Raw genomic sequence first — 21,807 nt, 5'->3', positions numbered from 1 at the left:
CTAAAACGTTCCAGGCAGAACCGGCACATCGGTTAGTGACAGAAAGTGGAAAACATTTGTAAACGTCTTATTACATGTCGGATTTTTCCTCGTACCTTTGAAGAAGACAAATTTCCCATCAGACCTCTCGTAGGCTGCGTCGATGCGTGGTGGCAGGCCTTTCCAGAACTGATCGATCTGCATGGGATATCCCTCCTGCACCTTGTTGTTCCTGAGACGCCAGAACCACCGGTCCTAAAACAAAGGTAAACATTTAGATACTCTAAACCTACAGCAAGTGTCTAAACTACAGCTCCAGGGGGAAACTATAAAATGAGTCAACGTACTGTAACTGGAAAGCAGGAGAAAATAAAAACATTATAGGCTGAAAAACACAAATGCGAGTAATGAGTCCATATGACTTAGAGCACCACAGTGAGGTGAAGAAGTCCACACACGAGTGAACCTGGAGGCACCTGGCTGACCCTAATCCTGACCCTCTAACCAAAACACCCTAATCCTGACCCCCTAACCAAAACACCCTAACCCTGACCCCCTAACCAAAACACCCTAACCCTAATCCTAATCCTGACCCCCTAACCCTCACCAACAACTTCCAGTAAATATTGCCAACTTCTTCCAAGGTTCCAGTCCTCCATTATGTCTGTAACCTGAGACACAAAAGTGAGATTTATGTGAAGCATTTTCAAACTGTATTTTTCTGTTTTACGAGAGAAAACATCTCAAAGACCAGCGACCACCCAATTTCCTCGGGGCGCCCGTCTGAGACTGTCGCATGGTTTATTCTCTCAGGCTGGCACTTTCTCCCACATGCCCTAGAAATCTAGACCTAGAGTTAGACACCACTAACTCTCACAGTCGCAGCTTCAGTGAAGTGACTGACCTGAAGTCAAGTCCATAATTCAGGAAAGGAGCGACATGGGGGGGAGGTGTGAAACAATCTGAAGAGGAGAAGGAAGAACCAGATGGAAACTCAGGAGGGGGCAGAGAAGACACATGGGCAGAAGAGGACAAGACAAAGAAATGAACAGTGAAGTGGTGCAAGGTAAACGGAGGGGGGGGGGGGGCAGAAGGCAGGAGGAGAGAGATGAAGAGAGAAGAAGAAGAAGGAAGAAGGCAGCGAGCATCAATCTGAGCTCATTATCATTTGGCTTCAGTGAATCTAGGACACAGCCAAGCACAGTCCCTGCTGAATGCAACACTCGCACGCTAGTACAGCTATCTTTGTGAGGACACTCACAGACATAAAGCCTCTCCAGCCCATAACCCTAAAACCTGGGTCTAACCTGAACCCTGAGACCAGGTCTGAACACTCAGATAGCCCTTTGAAGAGGCTGAAACCGTTCTGACGGCGATGGTTTCCACACAAACAGAAAGGCTCACACACACACACACACACACACACACACCAAAAAGTGCATAATCTCTGTCTCACCATCACGCTCTCCATCTCAAATGATCCGACATCATCCGTCGGCCACTAATGCTTTTCTGTCTGAACCCAAACAGAAAAAAGAGAAAATCGATGCTGCACATCCAGCTAAAGAAACCATGAGTGTGTCTCACCAAGGAAACATCCCATAATGAGTGTCTCCTTTCAAACGCCCACTGCCTCTCACTGCTAATATGCCCCTGCCCTGGAGTTAAAGGGAAAAGCGAATAGGCCTTGGTTTTCTGATCGATGATGATGAGGATGATGATGACACATTTTCTAAGTTACAGAGAAGCTTCTGTGTTTCTTCATGAGCCAGAAGTCTGGATGTTACTGCACGTTGGCTGAGAGCAAGACAAAGAGGAAAGATGCACACTCTCAACTCTGACGCAATTAGAGGAATTTTTTATTTTCCTATTTCCTCCTCCCTTACAGCACCATCCATCCATCATCTAGACCCCCTTAGTCCTAACCAGGGTCCCAGGGATCAGCTGGAGCCTATCCCAGCTCTCTTTGGGTGAAAGGCAGGGGTCCACCCTGGACAGGTCCCCAGTCCATCACAGGGCCACATAGAGACAAACAACCTCACACACTCACACTCACTCCTATGGGCAATTTAGAGTCACCAATCAACCTGACATACATGTTTTTGGACTGTGGGAGGAAACCAGAGTACCTGGAGAAAACCCACACAAGCACAGGGAGAACATGCAGACTCCACACAGAAAGGCCCCTGATGGGTTTCAAACCAGGAACCTTCTTGTTGTGAGGCAACAGAGCTGGCCACTAATACACAGTGCTGCCCTCAATTAATCCAACTGAACTTAAATAATGGGCAGGTTGCAGATCATTCACATTGACCTTGAAAACAACACAACAACTGCTGCTCTGCACATTTAACACATCTCATTATTTGTTGACATTTGCTATTTCGATAATTTGGGGTTTAAGTGGTTCAGAGGTAACGTCCGTATCATCCTGACCCACATGGACATTTATGGAACATACCGTCACAGCTCAACCCTGAACCCCAAAACATCCACAGCAGCAGGCTCAGCAGTAGATGAGACCCAGTTTGAAACAGCTGATGCACATAAAATGTATATACAGTATATAAACACACACACACACACACACACACACACACACACACACGAGCCCAAAGTATCTCCTCATATCTCACTGAGGCCCAGTGCAGCTGCTCAGTCCTCCCAGTCTGACAGTATCATCTCCTATAATGATCCTACAGTTTGCTGATGTTCTGGCATTTTATTGGTCTGTGTTTATTTTACAGAAACGCACCAGGGGTCGTTTCCACTTCCTGTCTGCACAGCTACACTAAACCTAAGGAGGGTTTTAGATGCAGGACGTTGACTCGTGGTTTTAGTGAAATCATCTGTGCTTTGTCTTCGTCTCACAGCTACATTCAGTGTTACAACAAAAAACTTTATTCACTGAGCAATTAGCACAAACGTCTAAAGGTAATACGACACATACGGACACAACAAGCAATGAAACCGCAACAAAACAAGCCGCTCATGTAAAATCAGCTAGAGCACTCTGGAAAACACACAGTTTTATTAGTGACAGCCCTATTTCCTCAGGCAGGTGATTCCAGAGTCCTCGCAGCAGACGTTTAGGAACGAGAACTCGTCAAACACGTGTTGAAACTTATCGATGTGACCAGTGAATCAACAGAGAACAGTGATGAGACCAGTGATGTCTCCCTTTTTACTGTAGCATCACTAGAACCATCGTTCTCTCATGCAGAAGAAGACAAGAACAATCCCCATGTCAGCCTGTCATCAAGTAAGAGACGGACAGAAATACGAGGAGAAGAGTGAGACAGGCAGACGGATGGACAGAGGACCGAGAGTGGCGAGGAGACAGACAGGTGTGGACAGGTGAGCTGACAGAAGAGAGAACGACACATCGGCAGGCAGGAAGGCGAACAGACAGAGACCTAGACGAGTCTGTGACCTTTTCTAACATTCAGTTTAAAGATCAGAGACATCAAAATGGATTTTTCTTCCTTCTTTCACGCTGCTCCTCAGTGTGAAGCTCTCTCTCATATGAACCTATAATATTTCTGTCTTTAACGTCGTGAATATGCCATTTGTGGACGCCTCATCATGTAACTTCCTGCCGTGTGTTGCTGTGATAGCACTAATAGAGCTGCACTGCACTGCAAACATGTGCCAGTGCTAATGATCCTCGAGCTAGATAGTGCCATATGCCACTGGGCTGATTCTTCCATCTGAACAGCCTGCTGGTGCTGTGATAACACATTTTTAGCACAGGCAGCCCTGGTGGGAATCAGACCTGTGACGTTAGAGTGACCATTACCTTCTGAGCGGCCGCGCCTCGCTAACAGCTGCTTAGCTCCCGCTTCCTTTCCACTTAATGTGCAATTAAGTTTTATCTAAATCCCCCGGTGTCACCCAGGTCTATACAGCAACCCACGGGTGCATGAGTCACCCTGTGTGGGAGCGAACACCCATTCATTACGTACAGAACCGCACCATGTCCTCAAAACGAGCGTCTGTGTGTCTGCACCGCAATAACCTGCAGCTCGTCTTTAGTCAGTCACCAGCAAACCTGCATGTGTCTGGACTGCGGGACGATATCACACACACGTCGTATTTGGAACATTCACATGTGACCTGATGTGGAAAAGTCATGTTTGCATTCATTTCCTGTGCTCTAACATTCGTTTCCTCCCTCATGAAACTTTTCGGACTCATTCCATGAGTTAATTCTGTATAAACAGATGTAAAATACGTCCACAGGACGACTAGAGGTCAGAAACCTCTCAGGAGTCTCTAGGAGGCTCAGAGCACAAGCTGAGGTTCACCAGGGAGGAACAAACACATGGACCCAACAATAAGTAATAAAACCCCAAAAAAATCTCTTCAGTTGGTTTGAGAAGATTATTTGAGACCTACGAGCCTACACTTATATGAGGTTTATAGCGGTGCACCTTTTTGTCCTTTCGTCCCAGGTGTGTTTGGATCTCTGCTCACCTTGAAGACGAACATCTCCCGTCTGAAGAAGGCCACCGTGTTGAAGTTGCCGTCACAGATGTTGGGTTTGCCGTTTCCAGGCAGCGCAGGCCGATCGCCAGGTGGGCGAGCCGGGCGGGCGTTGCGGTCGTGCTTGCGCTCGGAGGTGGAGTGTGTCCGTCGGGAAGGTAAAGTGGGCAAGGGCCTGGTGGGCTCCAGCATGGCTGTGGGGATACCTGGTGAAAACCATTAACGAGAAGCTGAATCAGTTTTGGTGAGACCGGGGGAACACAAAGATCCACAGCAACGGGAGTCGCTGAGTCACTGGCTGTAGTTCCGTGAACACGAGTTCTTACAGAAGATGCTCCGAGACAGCATCACATGGAAGCAACACCAACATGTTGTTTAGAGATTCATTCGTGTTTGCGTCTGCACACAGAAGCTGTTTTCTGATTTAGAAAAGATTCTGAAAAGATTCAAACTAAATAAGAGACTGAAACTTAAGAAGAAAATCTTTTCCTTAAAACTGGAGCACAAGAAGCACAATCTACAGTAAAGTGGCCTTTCTGTGTCAGAACACAATCCTAGACAGCGTCGACGCCTGGTCATTTCAGGAGCTGGACAGACGAAACAGCTTTGGGATGAACTTCATCAGATGAAATAACAGGCTTTGTTATCCACACTGTGCACAAGTGCAGTGGAAAAACACTGTTTGGCCAGTATTTCTCTTCAGCGCTGACTGGAAATGTCACCCGTGCATCATGACCTTTAACGGTAAGACCGTTTTTCCTTCTGAAAGAAACAGATTCATTTCCTGCTGTGAAGATTAAAGGAAACCAGACTCAGGAAGAAGATAATGCACACACACACACGCACACACACACACGCACGCGCACGCACGCACACGCGCGCGCACACACACACACACACACACACACACACACACACACACACCTCCCTAATACATTATTTCTGACCCTGCACATGTGCACATGTTGCTTTGTGTTACGTTTCTCTCTTTTGTCTTTGTGTCACAAACAAACGATCCACTACATTACAACAGCTGCTATGATTATTTCGGCGTAGACTAAAAGTGTGTCAGGAACCGTCTCGGCTGCCTGCGCTGTTCCTGTGGAGAAAAATGAAAGTTTATTGAAATGTGAGGTATCCTTTCTTCCCCTAACAACGCGCCCCCAGTGTAAACACAAAGGAAACAACACTAAGTCACATATTTCGGTTTTTAAAAAGCTCTTTCCAGGCAGAGATTGCTCAGCCCTGTATTTCGTGGATCAGTCTCAACCTGCTTCATATTCGTATGTCCAGTGCTGCTGGTCACTGGTCTGCACTTCTTCATAATTCAGCTGCACTCTGGGCTCCAGGATTAATTATTCACATCCAGTGTTGGTTCTGGTTTTGCAAGTTTTTGCTTTCAAAGTCTCCATTTCAAACGTTTTGGACTCGAGTTTATAAAACCTAAGGTTTGAGGACACCAGACTCTTCGTGTGCTATTTATGTTTGGTGTTGCAGCATCGATAACCACTGCACTCTAATGCACGCTCAGTGTTTCTGCTGGTGACATTTCTGCTTGGCAGCCGACCACAACACCAGCTGCTTCAAATCAGCCAGGACTGAAAACTCCAGCAATTTATAGTCTGACCTGAATTCAAGCCTCAGCTCTGCAGCGTTTTCCTATGAATCTGGCTTGTCTTGTCATTTTTCTGCTCTTCACATGCATCACATGTACCAACCACCGGCTCATCAGCCTGCCCTGTATTTGTTTTTCAATGCACTGATGCAGCAGCAAGATTCATCATTTCCCCAGATGTGCTCAAGTAAAAACAACACCGCTATAAAGAAGAAGAAGAAGTGTGTGTCCAAGTTCACATGTTCACACTTTCATATTTGGGGAGATGTGACCAGATTGTGTAATTAACCCTGGAACATCACACAGACCGTCCCCCCCCAGTTTGACTCATGAACCGGGACACAGAAAACATTTGTCGACAAATTATTTTTCTCTACTAATTAGAAAGTGTGAATAAAATCAAACTGTTTTACAGGCACTCGCCTTCTTCGACCAGTGTTAGCATCATTTTGATTCATTTCATGCAAGACGGACGTAAACCGACTCCTTACCGTAGATTTTCTGTATGCCCTGCAGGTCGTCCAGAGGCAGTTTGAAGTTGTGCGTGTCCATGTACTGGTAGAAAGGAGCCATGATGGCGCTGGGGTCGTTGGAGTGCTCCAAACCCAGAGCATGACCCAGCTCATGGACCGCCACCAGGAACAGGTCATTACCTGGACATGAGAGGGGGCAGAAAAGGATGGAGGAGGACAGGACAAGAAGGTGGAGGCAGGATGAAATATCCAACCACAAGGGAAGGAAGAGAAATATCATCAGTTTCATCATCAGTGTTAAAAAGCTTTGCAAAAGATTATTTCACAGCTGACGAAACAGAAAACTACTTTGTGCTGCTGACAGTTTACTAAAAAACCCTCAACATCTCCCTCATGTCTGAAACAAAAGCCTCCCCGGTGTGAACACAACAGAAGAGACCAGAGAGACAGAGTCGAACACTGGAAAACTGAGCTGAAGTTCCTGTGCGATGCTGTTGACTCCTCGGTGTAAAGTGAACCTCACATCAGAAGAAGAATTTGTGGCGACTGGAGGTCGGAGGATCAGTCCAGCACCACCCGGTTCTTCTGCAGCTTGACAGGGATTACTTCAGACTACAGCAAACTGCTCAGTGCCACATCCAGTGAAATTCATAAGTTCAACCTGATTTTAAATTTATAATGCGTGAATGTATAAATAATGTGCTGCTGCTTCAGAAGTTTAAAATATGCCTGAGAACAAGAAAACATGTTGGATTTGGGATATTAAAAAAAAAAAAAAAATCCTTCTGGTTACGCTCTGCAGCCTGATGCGTCATTGTTTACATTTTACTGCTCATAAATACAAATGACTACATTTCACATGCAAAGGAAGCTGCACCCACTTTCTGATTCAAAATGAATCTGTATATACACATTTCATGCTCTGTGCGTTGTAAACAGATTTATGTGTCCGAGGCCAGAACCGCATTTACCCGGACTAAACCCAGGTATGATTAAAGACACCGTGTGTGCTCAGACGCCTGGACACTTCCTCCAGAAAAGACTCAAGATGGATTCAAATCTTACAGATGTGGCAGAGTGGAAATTCATTCATTCACAGTGGAACCAGGCCCCGGTTCCTCTCCTGACACTGAACCCACACGACGCTTCAGCGATTTCAACACGTTTGATCACACAGGAAGTCCCCAAGCTGTTGTTTGTGTCTGTGCAGCTGAGACGCCTTTAAACTCTTAACATATATTTTATTTTGTTGTCCTTGTGAGGAAACGTGTGGGAGGCCTCAGAACACCAGAAGAAGCTGAGCGCAGGTTGTGGCAGCTGAGGAATCTGCTCATAAACACTGTTCCTCCATGTGCGTGGCTGCCAGCTAGAGGACTGAACTTAGGCTTTTCTCCTCCTTTTTACCCCCATCACCCATTTTAGCACACAGGCCTGAGCCTAATGTACACAAATCAAAAAGATTACTGTCCTTCAACCCTTTGGATTATAGCCCTGGTGCCTTTCAATTGTAACACGAGCATAAAAATAACTAAATTACATGTTTGTGTTTAAAAAAAAAAAAGAAGATAAGGCTGTAGCGTCAGTTATGGAGCCACAAGTCTGAACCAGTTCACTAGAAATGAGCTCCGTGCTTTGTTTAGAAGAAGAAACAGAATCAGGAGAATCTGTCCTGGAGACTAAAACTCACCTAATGACGAGACACACTGAGCTGAGACCAAGTTTATTCTCAAAACCAGATTAGCTCATTGCAGGTCACATCTGGATTTTATCTGAGACACTTGAGTCTGGGGTCTAGATGATCAGAGATCTGATGTTTAGCAGATCTTCTGCATTGTCCACTTTGAATTGGTGAAGAAAACGTCAACTAGGCTGCAGCCGGAGGCGACTGCATCGCTCCACGAAGAAACGCTCATTCGAACAATCGGCCTTTTCTTTCCAAGTATCATGTGGGAGAGTTGGGAGTTAAAACCACCTCAACCAGAAAACTGAGAACATGGTTACTGGAAAAACAAGAGTCCCACTTGATATTTGATGTATTTTGTTCTGCTCTTGGTGTTTTAGATTTTCTTTAACAGTTTTAATCTGGTTTCATTTACACTCTGACAATTTGTTCCTGCTTATGGACACTGAAGAAATTTGCCTTGACCTTAATGTTAAAATCAACCTGCCCAGGCACATTTACATCATTAATGGCCTGCACCTGATAAATACATGAAGAAATGAAATGAGAGTTGGCTGTGATTCAGACCAACATGGAGGATGTGAATAATCTAAAAAAAAAAAAAACATCTACTGTTCATCCTGCAAAAGTCAGAAGGCGGCGTTTTCCTGGACGTGGTGTCTTCCTGTGGAGTTTGTTAAAACCAGGCTCTCAGGCATAATCCTACAGCTGAAACTCTGAGCCGCTGTCAGACGTTTAATGACTTTTTAGGTTTGTGAAGCAGAGCTCAAATGAATACATTTCATCAGCTCATTAATTGGTTTGACTCTGTTTGAACCTAATTACAGAACGTAATTATCTCTCTTTGCTCAGGCCGGTTTGCTTGAAGATTAGAGGCTCAGTGGTCAGCGGCTGACGTAACTGAAGACGCTCAGAGAACAAGCTGAAGTTTCTCTCTGCTCTTGCATTTAAGTTCATTTTTCTACTGGTAAAGAGATTTACAGTCAGTTCTTTGTTCTCCACATTTGTTCTCTGGTTTGTTTCTGACATTTTTAATGGGCTCATCATCAAGGCAGAATGACCATCAAATCTCCAAGTGCAACTTGTCTTCCAAAGACTTGCTGTCAAAGCAGTATTTCTGCAGATAAATGAAGAAAAAGTGCAGACACGCTTCGTGTTCCGGCATGAAATCAGGAGAACTCTTCAAAAGCTTGGATTGATAAGCCTTTTCCTCTAAATGAGGGATGTTGCTGTGCTCGGCTGTGAGAGTTTCAGCGTCCCATCATGGGAGAAACCTATTTTGTTCTGTCGCCGACTGTAAAATTCACCAAAACCTGCCAAAGTTTTGGCATCGAAGTGTTAAATGAGAAAGTGTGATACAGTGTAAGAGTCTTCAGTGAAGGCAGCAGCAGCAGCTTTGAGCTCCTGTTATTCTTTGGGCTGATATTTGCATCATTAGCTCTTTGTGTCATTTGTTTGTGGCTGATTGAAAATGAACAAGATGCAATTTTACTTTAACGTAACAACAACAAAGACGTTTCCTCTTCTGTCGTCAGTTTAAACCAGTTGAGCTTTAGTGCAACTGAACTGAAACTCTCCACCTTTTTATTTTGCTGCAGGTAATTACAGGGTCAACGTTGGGCCATGAACGCAGCACGAACATGCAGGTTTTACCATGTACTCGTCGACATACGTGTCTCATCTGATCATGTTTTTAAAAGATGGGATGAGCCTTTGAAAGGAAACTAAATGTGGCTTCCGGTTTAGATTCCAGTCTGACAAAATAAACGGGACTGAGCTGGTCTTGTTTCTGTGATGTTAGAGCAGCATCACTGTCCCTGTGGTATGAAAATCATCGTTACATCTGTCATTAGTACTAAAAACAGGTTTGTCTGAGGCTCTTGGGACTGATGGCCTTGCCTCCATGTTTCTGGTCAGAGAGTAAATGAAAATGACCTGATGACTGAGGGGAAATGGAAGTTCATTGATTCCTAACCAGCCTCCTTTGTCTCAGTGATGACTCCTCTGTATGTGCAGAGCTCTTTGGAAACTTCAAACTATGAGAGAGGCCGTTAAACGTTAAACGAAGCTACAATGGATGGTACACTGAGATGCAAGGAGAGCAATGCATCCTGGGTGTTGTAGGATTTTTCACCTTGGGAGATTCAGGGAATAAATAATCCTTTATTTCACTGTTTCACGGGGCGTTAATGTCTTTTCCTGTTTGTCCACATTAAGTTGCTTTAGCTGATCGATCATCTATGGAGCAGTGGATTATTCCTTTAAGGGAACAATGTGAGAGCTGTGAGTGGCTCCACCAAAACAAATGGCAGTCGGTGCTAAAAGGTGATCAGAAGGTCACCGAGGTCGGTCAGATCCACCAGCTGTTGAATGTGAGTGGGCGACCGCAGAGCAAACAGACCGGGTCTGTGGTACAATCACCCAAAAGTCAACACTGTGTGTTTGTCTGACTTTACTGTTCTCACACCTTCACACCCGTCAGCTTCTTTCATCCCTCTCCATTATCTCTCCTCTCCTTATGCTTCTCCTCCTTCCACGCCGCAGAAAAGATAAAGATGATTCTGCAGCACCAGTCGTACATACTTCATGTACGGCGGCTCGAGGGAATTCCCAGTGGGCTCTCCGCCTCCCCCCTTGTGGTCGGTCTGTAGTTTGATTCGACGGCCCGCAGCGGCGATAACGGCTCCTCCTGTCATGTTTGCCCCTGCAGTCGTCTGCTCGCCTGCGATAAAGATGATGTTTGATGTCGCTGTGATGAAACCTGTCTCTCAAGTAATCCCAGTCTGACGCGTCCACAGAGGCGGCTTTGTTCAGCCCGAGCAGCTCTCCCGCTAAAACTAGAATTTCTGCCAGAGACGACTTCACATGCCAGAGATCATTTTGTACAAGCAGCGTTGGAAATTAACTTTCTGCCTCACCTGCCAAGTACTGGCAGTACAAGAAAATACCAGCCAAGAATATTTCTTCCACTCCAGCCAAAATCATTAATGTGCGGTACATTTATCACGGGAACGCATCGTGTCAAACACTTTTCAAACATATTCGGGTCCAGAAAATGGTCCTGTGTGAAATATCCTTCCAGTGAGGAGACAAGAGGGGACGTACTCGAAGACACAACATGTCTGTAAATCAGGAAAATGTTTGCATTGTGTGCAGGCACAGAGTGTGAAAATATGCAGAAACCCACGTTTGTTTCAGAGCGAGGAACTGAAATGTCAGAGTGTTTCAGGTGGATAATGTTTCATTCTCCACAGTCTCTCTGTGCCTCCAGACTTTTATGGTCTTCTTCCTTGTTTATCTGCAGTTTCTGCATCTTTGGATTTTCTAGAAAACAGGCTCAGTTCGAGTCTATATGAAAACGATAAAGGAGCAACCTTCAGAAATCAAACTCTGCTACTGCACTTTGCTTAAATATTGGGACTTGGGTTTCTCCTTTGTCAGGAGTGAACCGCAGAACACGTCGGTCTAAACCTCATTATTGTCAAAACCCAATAACTGTTTAGAGATTAGATCTAATATTGATTTATGGGGAGTTTTCTCTCTCTCTCTCTGTATTTTTTATTTCTATGCTTGCCTCTGTCCGTACCTACCCAGCCTGTTCCTTTTTGTGCTGCTGTGACACCTAATTTCTCCCGTGGCGATCAATAAAGTTTTATCTTCTCTGGTGGTGATGATGATGATGATGATGATGATCTTATTAGTGACTCTGGAGGGGAAATGAGCCTGTTTGGGGCAGAGCAGGGAAATTTGAATATGGCTGCGACATTTGTTGTTGCTTTTTGAACTGTGTCTCTGTGTTTATTACAGTGTGTGGGTTAGGTGCATTAATAAGCTTTGGCCTCAGCCTGATGCTTTTTTTTGGCCTAATTTTAGGGGAAATTACAAACCCAATTAGTGCTGAATGTAAAAATACCAAAAGGTGAACCAGTGGAGGGATGTCGAATGTCTAGTTAAATGCAAAGATTAAGAAATGAGTAAGAAGAGGACAAAGCTGTGTTTCAAACAGAGGAGGAGACGATTCCTGTTCAGTCTGCAGCCTGTGTGTCTCTGACGAAGCCACTCGTGAGTCTCAGGTGTGTCGTCCAGGTGTGAACAGGTTAATAACAGAAGCAGTGCCACAGCAGCAGCAGCAGCAAAAAAAAAAAAAAAAAAAAAAAAAAGAGGCTTGTTTGTCCTTGCAACGTCCTGAAGCTGATACTAGAATTAGTTTTCACGGCGTCTGAGAACTTTGCCGTACCACTATCTCGTCTTTATCTTTCAATTACTCTGTGTGTGCGGAGGGATTTTAGAGATAAAGAGACGCTGGTGACGGAGCGTTAGAGAGCACCTGGGTGACCGCACAAACACACGAGTACTGAGAGATGATTCACGTTAGATATCTGGACTAATGAGCAGCTGAAGAATCTGTAAAAATGAGTCTAAATGTGAGTTTGATTACACTCAAATCAAACTGCGTCCTGAGAAATCCTGGGACAGGTCATCCTGAAATTAGACTCACACACCTGCTGTAACGTGGCGTCTCAGCTAATTCTGGTTCCAGCTAATCTCTCTGACCAGATTCCCTCTCTGCATCAGCACGTTAGTTATTCGAGCAGAGGCAGTCTGGCATAAGTCATTTGTCAAACTGAGATAGAAGAAAAGTAAAAAAACTGAAGTGTTTGTCCCTCCATTTATCATCCAATGACTAAACAGCGTGGTGCTGAAAGATAAGGGGTGATGGCTGAGGACGTCCTCTCACTGGAGGCATTTCATTTACAATTTCTATACGCTGAACTGAAAAGACAAACATTTCATTAATCAGGCCGTATTTCATAACTGCCATTTAATGTGTTTACAGCGTCAACACATGTCAACACTAATCTGATTCTCTCCAAATTAGAAATTTCCTGGTGGAGTTTCTGTTTACTTGGGTCACAGTGTAAAAAAAAAAAACCTGAGCCGTTACTTTTATTTTCTAATGCATCTGAGTTTGTTTGTCCATAATTCTCCACCTGCTGCAGCAGGACACCCAGACCTGACGAGACGCAGGGCGACTGTGATGCTTCTATGCAGTTTGGATTCATGTTGCTTGTGTTTTGTTGGTGTCTGACTGACGTCCCACTAAATAACTAACACGCTCACTCAAACAGAAGCCAGTGCACAGTAATCCTTCTACTTCAAGCAACAGTGAAGCGTAGGTTTCCTCAGCTCCACCGTGGCATTAATGAGCTTGTGGGGTCTTGGTCTCACACGTTTTATCATCAGTGCATGAGTTGACTGATGTAAGTGATGTGTTTGGTTGGTAAAATCCCTTCAGGCTGAGGAAACTCAGCTCAGAAACACTTTTGAAATGCAAAGTGTCTGCACTGGGTTTAACTTATGGGTGGACCAGTGAAAAAACACACCAGGGCTCTTATCACTGAGGTCGAGGCTGAATAATCACAGACATACTGTGCTGCAGACTGTGCTAGACTCACTGAAGAGTACAGGTAGTATTTAATGCGTTTCTGGTCTTAGGTTCTCTCTGTGACCAAAGCAGAACGCCAAGAAGCAAACTCGGGACTTTTTAAATGTCGTACCGTCATGGTTGGGGTTGCCCAGAGTCCAGGGCTCATCAGAGTCAAAGTGGGTGTCTCCTCCGATGCCAGCGCCGGGGAAGTAGGCGTGGGCCAGGAAACCTCCCTCTCCGTCAAAGGGCGAGCTATCACCGTGGAAACCAGAGGCGAAGAAGATCATGATGTCCGCCTCCTTTCCCTCGTTCTTGATCTCGGCGTACGGCACCTCCTGGACAAGACGAGAGGCGAGCAGAGCAAACTGAGCTGCGATTACACAGTGAGACTGTTTCCACGTTAAGGTGAGAGGAGGAGGATTGTGGGCGCAGCCAATCAGAGTTGAGCAATGCTTGAATTGACAAAAAACTAATTAGCATTGTTGTGTTCTCAAACTGCACAAGAACAAAATACCCTCACATTGAAACCAAAGGCAGGGAGCCTGTTCAGCTGCAGCTGCAAAGATTAGCACAACAACAGCAGCAGCAGCAGCGTATGACAGAGGGGTAAATACTACAGTGAATGCACCTTAACGTGACTCTACTGTGCAACAACACGGCTTCATCAGCTCTTCATCCCTGGATCTTTTATGTTCACCTCAACTGTTTTGATCGGTTTAATTCTGTTTTAAATGATTTGACCTTGATGGACTGAAAACCTTCAACATTTTAAAAGCATAAACAGAATCAGAGGAATCACTAAAGCTGTGAAGCAGGACTGACCTGGTGTCATGTAAAACTCAAATGTGTGTGGTGTAATTGTATCGGACCTGGAAGGAGAGCGGCGTGACGCTCTGCCACACGTTGAAGGCCTGACGGATCGCTCTCTGGGTGTCCTTCTCCCCCACCTTAGGGGTGAAATTAGAAATGCTGCAGGAAGGGACAGACAGAGCGTTAGTGACAACCACACCTGGTCTGAGGACAAAGTGTTTGCCAGACGGTCCAACAGCTGCAGAAACCTCTGGTTCCAGACTTTGGAGGCTGTGTCTGATAAACCCTGCACTTTTACCAAAACTGTAGATCAACCTGTTCACGCCAGGATTAACCAGGTTAGGACAGTAACAACCAGAGCAGAAAACACCAAATTACAGCCCACACTATTCCAAATTCATCCACATTATAGCTTATAACAACTTACTGGCAGGTACAGTTAACCCAGTTAACCCAGTACAGCATCGGTGCTTTATTGACTCAAGGTAGATTCATTTTTAAGCAATCGATTTTTAGTGGTTCCTTTCTACACTAATGATCCAGAGCTGTGTTATTTATGAAAATTAACGAATTAGTGCAAGTTGTACTTTAGGTTGGGTGGAATTGTAGGAGCAGCAGGAGGAGGAGGAGGAGGAGGTGGTGCACCATCATATCTATTTCTTACTGCGAGGAAAGACTTTTAAACCTTTGGTGTCACTTTCTGACCGAGATACAAGGAGGGAGCAGACGAAGTGACGGGCAGAGGAGAAAAAACCCTCTGGGATAAGACACAAGAGCAAGTGGCTGAGCTCATTTCACACAATCTGTCTCCCAACAGGGGGAAAAGGAAAAACATGAGAATAAATAAACATGTTACACAATAATTCCACATGAAGGCACATCAGCTGCTCGATGAGAAGAAAAACCAAAAATATTTCTCACGTTTTCTGTGGTTCATGAGTATCAGGGCACCAGGTTGAGCTGGTCATGGTTGGACTAAACAAAAGGATGATGCAGATTGAAGCTTATGTCAGTGTCAGTCTTCCTGTTGGCTCTTAACCCGTAAGTTCGTTTAAAACCGCTCCCAGTCTAACACACAGGACCTGGACCGGCCCGAGTTGTTCGGACACCATCTTGAATGGCCCCGACTGCGGAAACACATGAGCTGATGTATAAAGAGGCTGTTGTAGTGAGAACGAATATCAGAGGAGATTAGTTTAAAGAGCCTGTGCTGTCTCAGCTAATCATGACGAGACACACTGACTCTCAGAATGAAGCAAATTGAAGCCTTTTTATTTGACTTTCCTGGCAGGCTGTTTGCTGCGACGCTGTGCAAACAACTCACTGAGAGTCACAACAAGCACGGCTTGAACCGGAGCCACGGAAAATGAATTACAGCTTGTTTTGACAACAGATTTTACTGTGTCCATGTTAAAGTCGATTCCTACAGCTTCTCTTCCTGTTTTTGGAAATAAAGAAACTGCCTGTTTCTACAGATGATGGTTGTTTCAGAGCTTTTCACACATTCGAATTGGATTTGAGGGTTTTAGCAAGTTTGTCTGCAGTTACTGAAGTACAATTCTCAGGTACCTGCACTGAAGTACTTACATTTTAGGTTACTTCAAAATAGAAGTATATCAGGTGGTTAACGTCAGCTACCCAGCGGTATATAAAGTACTTCAAATTAGAAGTATATAAGGTAGTTAACGTCAGCTACCCAGCGGTATATAAAGTACTTCAAATTAGAAGTATATAAGGTAGTTAACGTCAGCTACCCAGCAGTATATAAAGTACTTCAAATTAGAAGTATATAAGGTAGTTAACGTCAGCTACCCAGCGGTATATAAAGTACTTCAAATTAGAAGTATATAAGGTAGTTAACGTCAGCTACCCAGCGGTATATAAAGTACTTCAAATTAGAAGTATATAAGGTAGTTAACGTCAGCTACCCAGCGGTATATAAAGTACTTCAAAATAGAAGAATATCAGGTAGTTAACGTCAGCTACCCAGCGGTATATAAAGTACTTCAAATCAGAAGTATATAAGGTAGTTAACGTCAGCTACCCAGCGGTACATAAAGTACTTCAGATTAGAAGTATATAAGGTAGTTAACGTCAGCTACCCAGCGGTACATAAAGTACTTCAGATTAGAAGTATATAAGGTAGTTAACGTCAGCTCCAACATTAAAGTGATCAACACAATAATCATCAATAATTAGAATCCAATAATATCTGATCCATTCATGTGAAATGAACCAATCTGCACAATGAGTACTTTTACTTTGGATACTTCAAGTACATTTGGATGATGATATTTTAGGACTTTTACTGCAGTAATACTTTGAATGTAGGACTTTCTTACTACACTGCCTGTGTAAATACATAAATAAGTCTGGAAACCCCTGAGTTAAGACTTTGCTTGCTAATCCCTTTACAAAGTTTATTTATAAATCCTTACAGAAATTATTTATTTACTAAACTTTCAACCCTGAAGCTCAGTCATTAGTGTGTGTGTGTGTGTGTGTGTGTGTGTGTGTGGACTGTATGTAACAGTTGTGTAATCTGAGGAAATGGTGTGGAACGAAGTGTTGGTGACACCGACCAAATGACCTGTGGCCAAAACACACAGATGGTGCACTGTCACCCATACAAACACCCATTTGTCTTTCTGTAGTTGTGAGGCCACACTGCATCACCCTAATATCTAACTCTGAGCCTCACTGCAGCCCTGAGCTACGCCTGGTCCGGACCTGAACATGAAACCAGGTCAGAACCACAGCCTGGAGCCAGTCAAACCCTCACGAATAAGAAATCTCTATGGATGCAGGGTTTAGGACAAGCCACCAGTGGGCGATCGACATGGACAGTCTCCAGGAGAGACGCTGGACTGTGACGCTAATTTGTCCTAGTGGTCAAACTGTGTTACTACAACCTCTGCATTTAGAACATGACAGACACTGGCCTGAAAAGCATCTTCCCTGTAGGTAGTGACTGGAAAAGGACAGGCTGTAAAATAGTGAATATACTTTTGATCCATTGGGCTCAGTATCATTAGGAAAGTCCAGAAGAGACGACCCGAGTGAACATGCTCTGTGGAACATCCGGGTCATTTTTATGGCTGGAACCCAGGAACATGAAAATTTATGAGTGGGGTATGTGACACTGAGCAACAGAACCATGAACTGATCGCTCTCCTCAGCACCACTGATGAGCTGTTTGTTTATATCCAGCATCATCAGAACTCAAACAAACCCAGGACAGGACGTGCACACGGACACGTCCTGTCCTGCGGCTGCACATCCAGAGACGTAAGAAGGAGCAACATGAAAAGAAGGTAAAGGTGACAAATGGGTGAAAATCAAAATATCTGACTTGAAGCAAAACTTTGATGATGAATCTGAGCTTCATCAAAGCGTCGCCTGTATCACGGCCGTTCGTTAACTATAATTAAGAGCCTGTAGGTGATTGGAATGAAATTATAATTAAGAGGAAGAGCTGCCAGTCATGCTATGAGTCTGTTCTCCGCCACAGTGTCAGCATGCTGATACTTAATGGGTATAATGCTGATAAGGTTCCCCGTTCTAGCTTAGCATGACGGCACTGTGTAATTAGCTCTACAGCAGAGGATCATTATGACGGATGAGCATGAGTTGTGTGGACCAGACCTGATGGACGTCCGTCCTGTAGTCCTTAAAATCACACTAAGGAAAAAGTCATCATCTGGAAACCATGAATGTCTGTCCAAAAATGTTAATCCAGAAAGGACATGTGTTTATTTCACAGAGGAAGAGGAAGAGCAGTAGACTAACACGACAACACTACCATCCCCAGAGCCACCAGCCTGGCTTAAAGCACAGGAAGTCAATTTTTTCCCTTTCCTACAACATCCACAGCGGCTCTACAGTCAGAGCAGCTAAAGATGTTCCAGTTTTTGTTTCTGCTGCTCAGCCTCCTCCAACTCACTTCCCATCAAACGTGCTTTGTTGGAAGGGAAGTGCAGAACAACGCTACAGAAACATTAAACATCTTTCTTCTGACTGCTCTGTCTCAGCTTCACTTGTCTTTTCTTCTCTTTTCACTTTCCCTGCTGTTTTTTAAACTTCCCCTTTCCTGTCCCCAGGCGTCGAAACTTTCATTTGGTAAAGCACAGTCGAATAATCCTGCAGCTACAGCATCTAGCAGCGGGTGATAATTTACAGTTGCCAGCAGCTCTAAAATTCCTCTAAATGTGTCTTTTTGCATTGCCATCAGTGTCAGGAGCCGCTTCGGCTCTGCACGGAGCTCGTCAGTATCTTTAAATATCAACTGAATCTCCAGTGTCTGCGCAAAAACACAACCAGAAGACTGTTACTCACCACATCCAGCCACATCACTGACCATCCACAGACATACAAGTTAATAATCAGGCAGGAGTATTTTAAAATCTTCCTGTGGACATTTACTTATGTTGAATTAATTTAAAAGGCCTTCTATGGGCAAACACAACAACAAAGATATTTTTGTTGAGTTCCTGTGACTGAGACTGAAAGATCCCTGCAGATTCATGGTCCCCAGAGGATGCAGCGCAGGTTAATGCCTGGTTAATAGGAGCAGCTTATATTCACCCAAAGCTGCAACTAAAGATCGACTCTATCAACTAATCTGCTGATTATTTTTCCAATTAACTGAAAGCCTAAAACTATATCTGAAACACACTTATCAGTTTCCCTGAGCCCAAGGCCTCATATCCAAATTGTTTTTACCAACGAGCTGCTCAACACTCAAAGTTGTATAGTTTTAAAATTATAAACTTCTCCATACAGCAAATATGCCTGTTGTGAATTAAAACATGATTTTATGTCTTAACATGTTTAAATTTAAGGCTAAATGAAATTAGATGAACTTGTGTAAACCAAGAGCAAATAGATTTTTCCGGATGATAAATGAAAACAACCTGGATTTCTGGAACATGTTAGAAATATTGACTAATGCATGGCTGAGGTCAGGTGCACTTCCCTCTACAACCCGTTTTATTCCCTGCACCAAACTTTGCCAGTGTTGACGTAAATCTGCCTTGCATGTCATGTGACCCAGGCAGCATTGTGCAAAACCTGAGCCCATGTGAATTAGTTACATATGAGTGTGATTCACGAAGGAGGAGACAGAGGTGGCTCTGGTGATTCATCGGCGCCGAAGAAGAAGAAGAACAATCGAGTTAACACTGATTGCAGTAATGCAGCTGGAGCTCTACTGCAGGAACGTGAGAGCAGGTGAAACATGAAGCACAGGCTCAGACACAGTAAGGGGTAACCGGATAGGACTGTGATCTCACTCTGTGGGTTTTATGTAATGCCGTAGAGTGGGCAGCTGAAATGCATGAGAGCTGGGATGCCTTCAGGGTCTCATGGGAGCAGCATAATTTACATTAGACCTATAAAACTGAGCAGGAAAAGGAGGGAAAGAAAGAGGAGAGTAAAATTGGATTCAGAATCTCTCAGAGAAATTCTGCTCAAGCAAAAAAAGAAAATGTCTCTAAAACTAACGTTTTTATGGTGGAAACGTCAAATAAAATATTTATATATCCAAATATCTCAAATCTCAAGTTTGCCTCAATAAAGACATGAATTTCATGTCACTGTGATTCGAACCAGCAGCCAGATTTAATTGTCACTCAGCTAGAAACAAAAAAGCTGTTTTACTAGTTTTTCCTTAAGCGCCCAAACACACGGAGTATTGTTCCTAATTTATCCACAGCATTAAAGCTTTACATTTCAGAGTACGGAGAGAAAAGAGGGGCGGGGGGGGGGGGAGGGAGAGGATAATGTGGGAGCTGGGATGTGTTCAGTGTCTCGTGGGACGGCTCTAATCTGCATTAGACCTTTATTACACAGCCGAGCTGCCGCCTGGAGCTTCACATCGTACGGTGCAGGGTTTCTACTGTATGTACACGGGGGGGGGGGTGAAGAGAGAAGATGGAGAGACGGGGAGGGGGAGGTGACGCAGGGACACGTGATGCGTTCAGGGTCCTGTGGGACAGTGCTAGTTTAGGCCTAGCCACGTTCAGACCAGGAAAAGCAGAGAGACAGTACCTGTAGGTGATCTTTTTATCTCTCCATTTCTGCCCCGTCAGGGCGTAGCGCTTGTTCCTCTGCCGGCGGCTGGTGTGAGGATGATCCGGGACGCCACAGCGAGGTCTCCTCATCCACCTGAGCACAAAGACGTGCAGATTTCAGTATATTTCTGTGGAAAATATTTCTGTACCTTCAACAACATGACATCCACTTTCTTCTCACACAAACTTCACATTTAAGCAGCTGGTGTTTTGTCAGGTTTGCTGGAAAAATGACTGATTATCAAAGTAGATAATTTCCTAATCAGTCATTGTTCCAGCTCATAAATATGTAAATTGAGCACACTGCACCTCAGTTGATTTTCTATTAGATTATTTTCAGTGTGGAAATAAAAGCTGTGATTCTCTGAAGGCGTCAACAGACTTTTAAATTATGTACTCCTTTCTATAAAGGCTCTTTAATTATTTAGCAGAGAGTCTGTCGTTTTAAGGAGAATTTATTCCTTCTCTAGGGAACAGCAGAGCGGTACAATTTGTAATTTCTACCACGGATATTTGTCTGTACATCCGACTGACAGTGCTGCCCCCTGAAGCTAACGGGGGCGAACCAGAGGGACAGGTACGGTGGCCCCTCAGGGACAAAGCATGTGCAAAAGTCAAACATTAAGGAAACGTGCTGCAGATCCAGAAATGAAACAGACAGAAAAGAAAAAGGGGAAGTGGTTACACCAGCCTTAGTGCTCTAAGACATTAGGGGGAGTGATGAGATCGTGCTGAACCAGTGGCTCCACAGACCAGGACTCAAGTGATCTGGCCTTCATACATCCATGGCTAATGCTGTGCAGCACATTTCCTTCAACAAGTCATCAATGTGCTGCACACTGTGGCTAAATGTGTCAGGTCAATTAGAGTCATTTATTATTTACCATCTGTATGACCTTTACTTGTAACTGTGGTCTCAAAGGTCACTTAGCATGAAATAACGTTATCTTACCTCTGGATAAACCAGATTATATTTTCAGATTTGAGTTTGAAGCTGAAATGATCAGTGTTTTTGGGTTGATCAGATGACTGTGTGTATTGATGACAGCCTATAACCACAGGTTTTGGCTCACAGGTTCCCTGTTTGTGGACTGTTTGTCTCTGGTTTCCTTCACCTGCTCCCTTGGGCTTTACCTGTTGCTGACATTGACCTGTTTACTGCCCATGAGTTACCCTGCTTCTTTAATAACGTTAAGCTGTTTGAACCAATAAACAGACAGTTTGGTTTGTAACAACAAGCTGACGGTCTGATGCGGCCCTGGTCT

At 44.3% G+C, this 21,807-nt stretch overlaps 1 protein-coding gene across 1 annotated transcript in view; it reads right to left on the bottom strand.

Moving 5' to 3' along the window:
• mmp24 (matrix metallopeptidase 24) overlaps positions 1–21,807 on the bottom strand; it is a 52,890-nt gene that overhangs the window by 7,537 nt on the left and 23,546 nt on the right. Inside the window, exons 3-8 of the mRNA XM_026306774.1 lie at positions 20,520–20,636; positions 14,531–14,630; positions 13,792–13,978; positions 6,571–6,732; positions 4,456–4,670; positions 96–234 (exon numbers count right to left, since the gene is read on the bottom strand). Of these exons, the coding sequence (XP_026162559.1) occupies positions 96–234; positions 4,456–4,670; positions 6,571–6,732; positions 13,792–13,978; positions 14,531–14,630; positions 20,520–20,636 (920 nt within the window). The remainder of the gene's footprint in view (positions 1–95; positions 235–4,455; positions 4,671–6,570; positions 6,733–13,791; positions 13,979–14,530; positions 14,631–20,519; positions 20,637–21,807) is intronic.

The sequence above is a fragment of the Mastacembelus armatus genome, chromosome 5 (genome assembly GCF_900324485.2).
Source record: "Mastacembelus armatus chromosome 5, fMasArm1.2, whole genome shotgun sequence".
In the NCBI taxonomy this organism is placed as follows: Eukaryota; Metazoa; Chordata; class Actinopteri; order Synbranchiformes; family Mastacembelidae; genus Mastacembelus; species Mastacembelus armatus.
The sequence above is the reverse complement of the archived record's forward strand: the minus strand, read 5'-3'. Positions and strand labels throughout refer to the sequence as shown.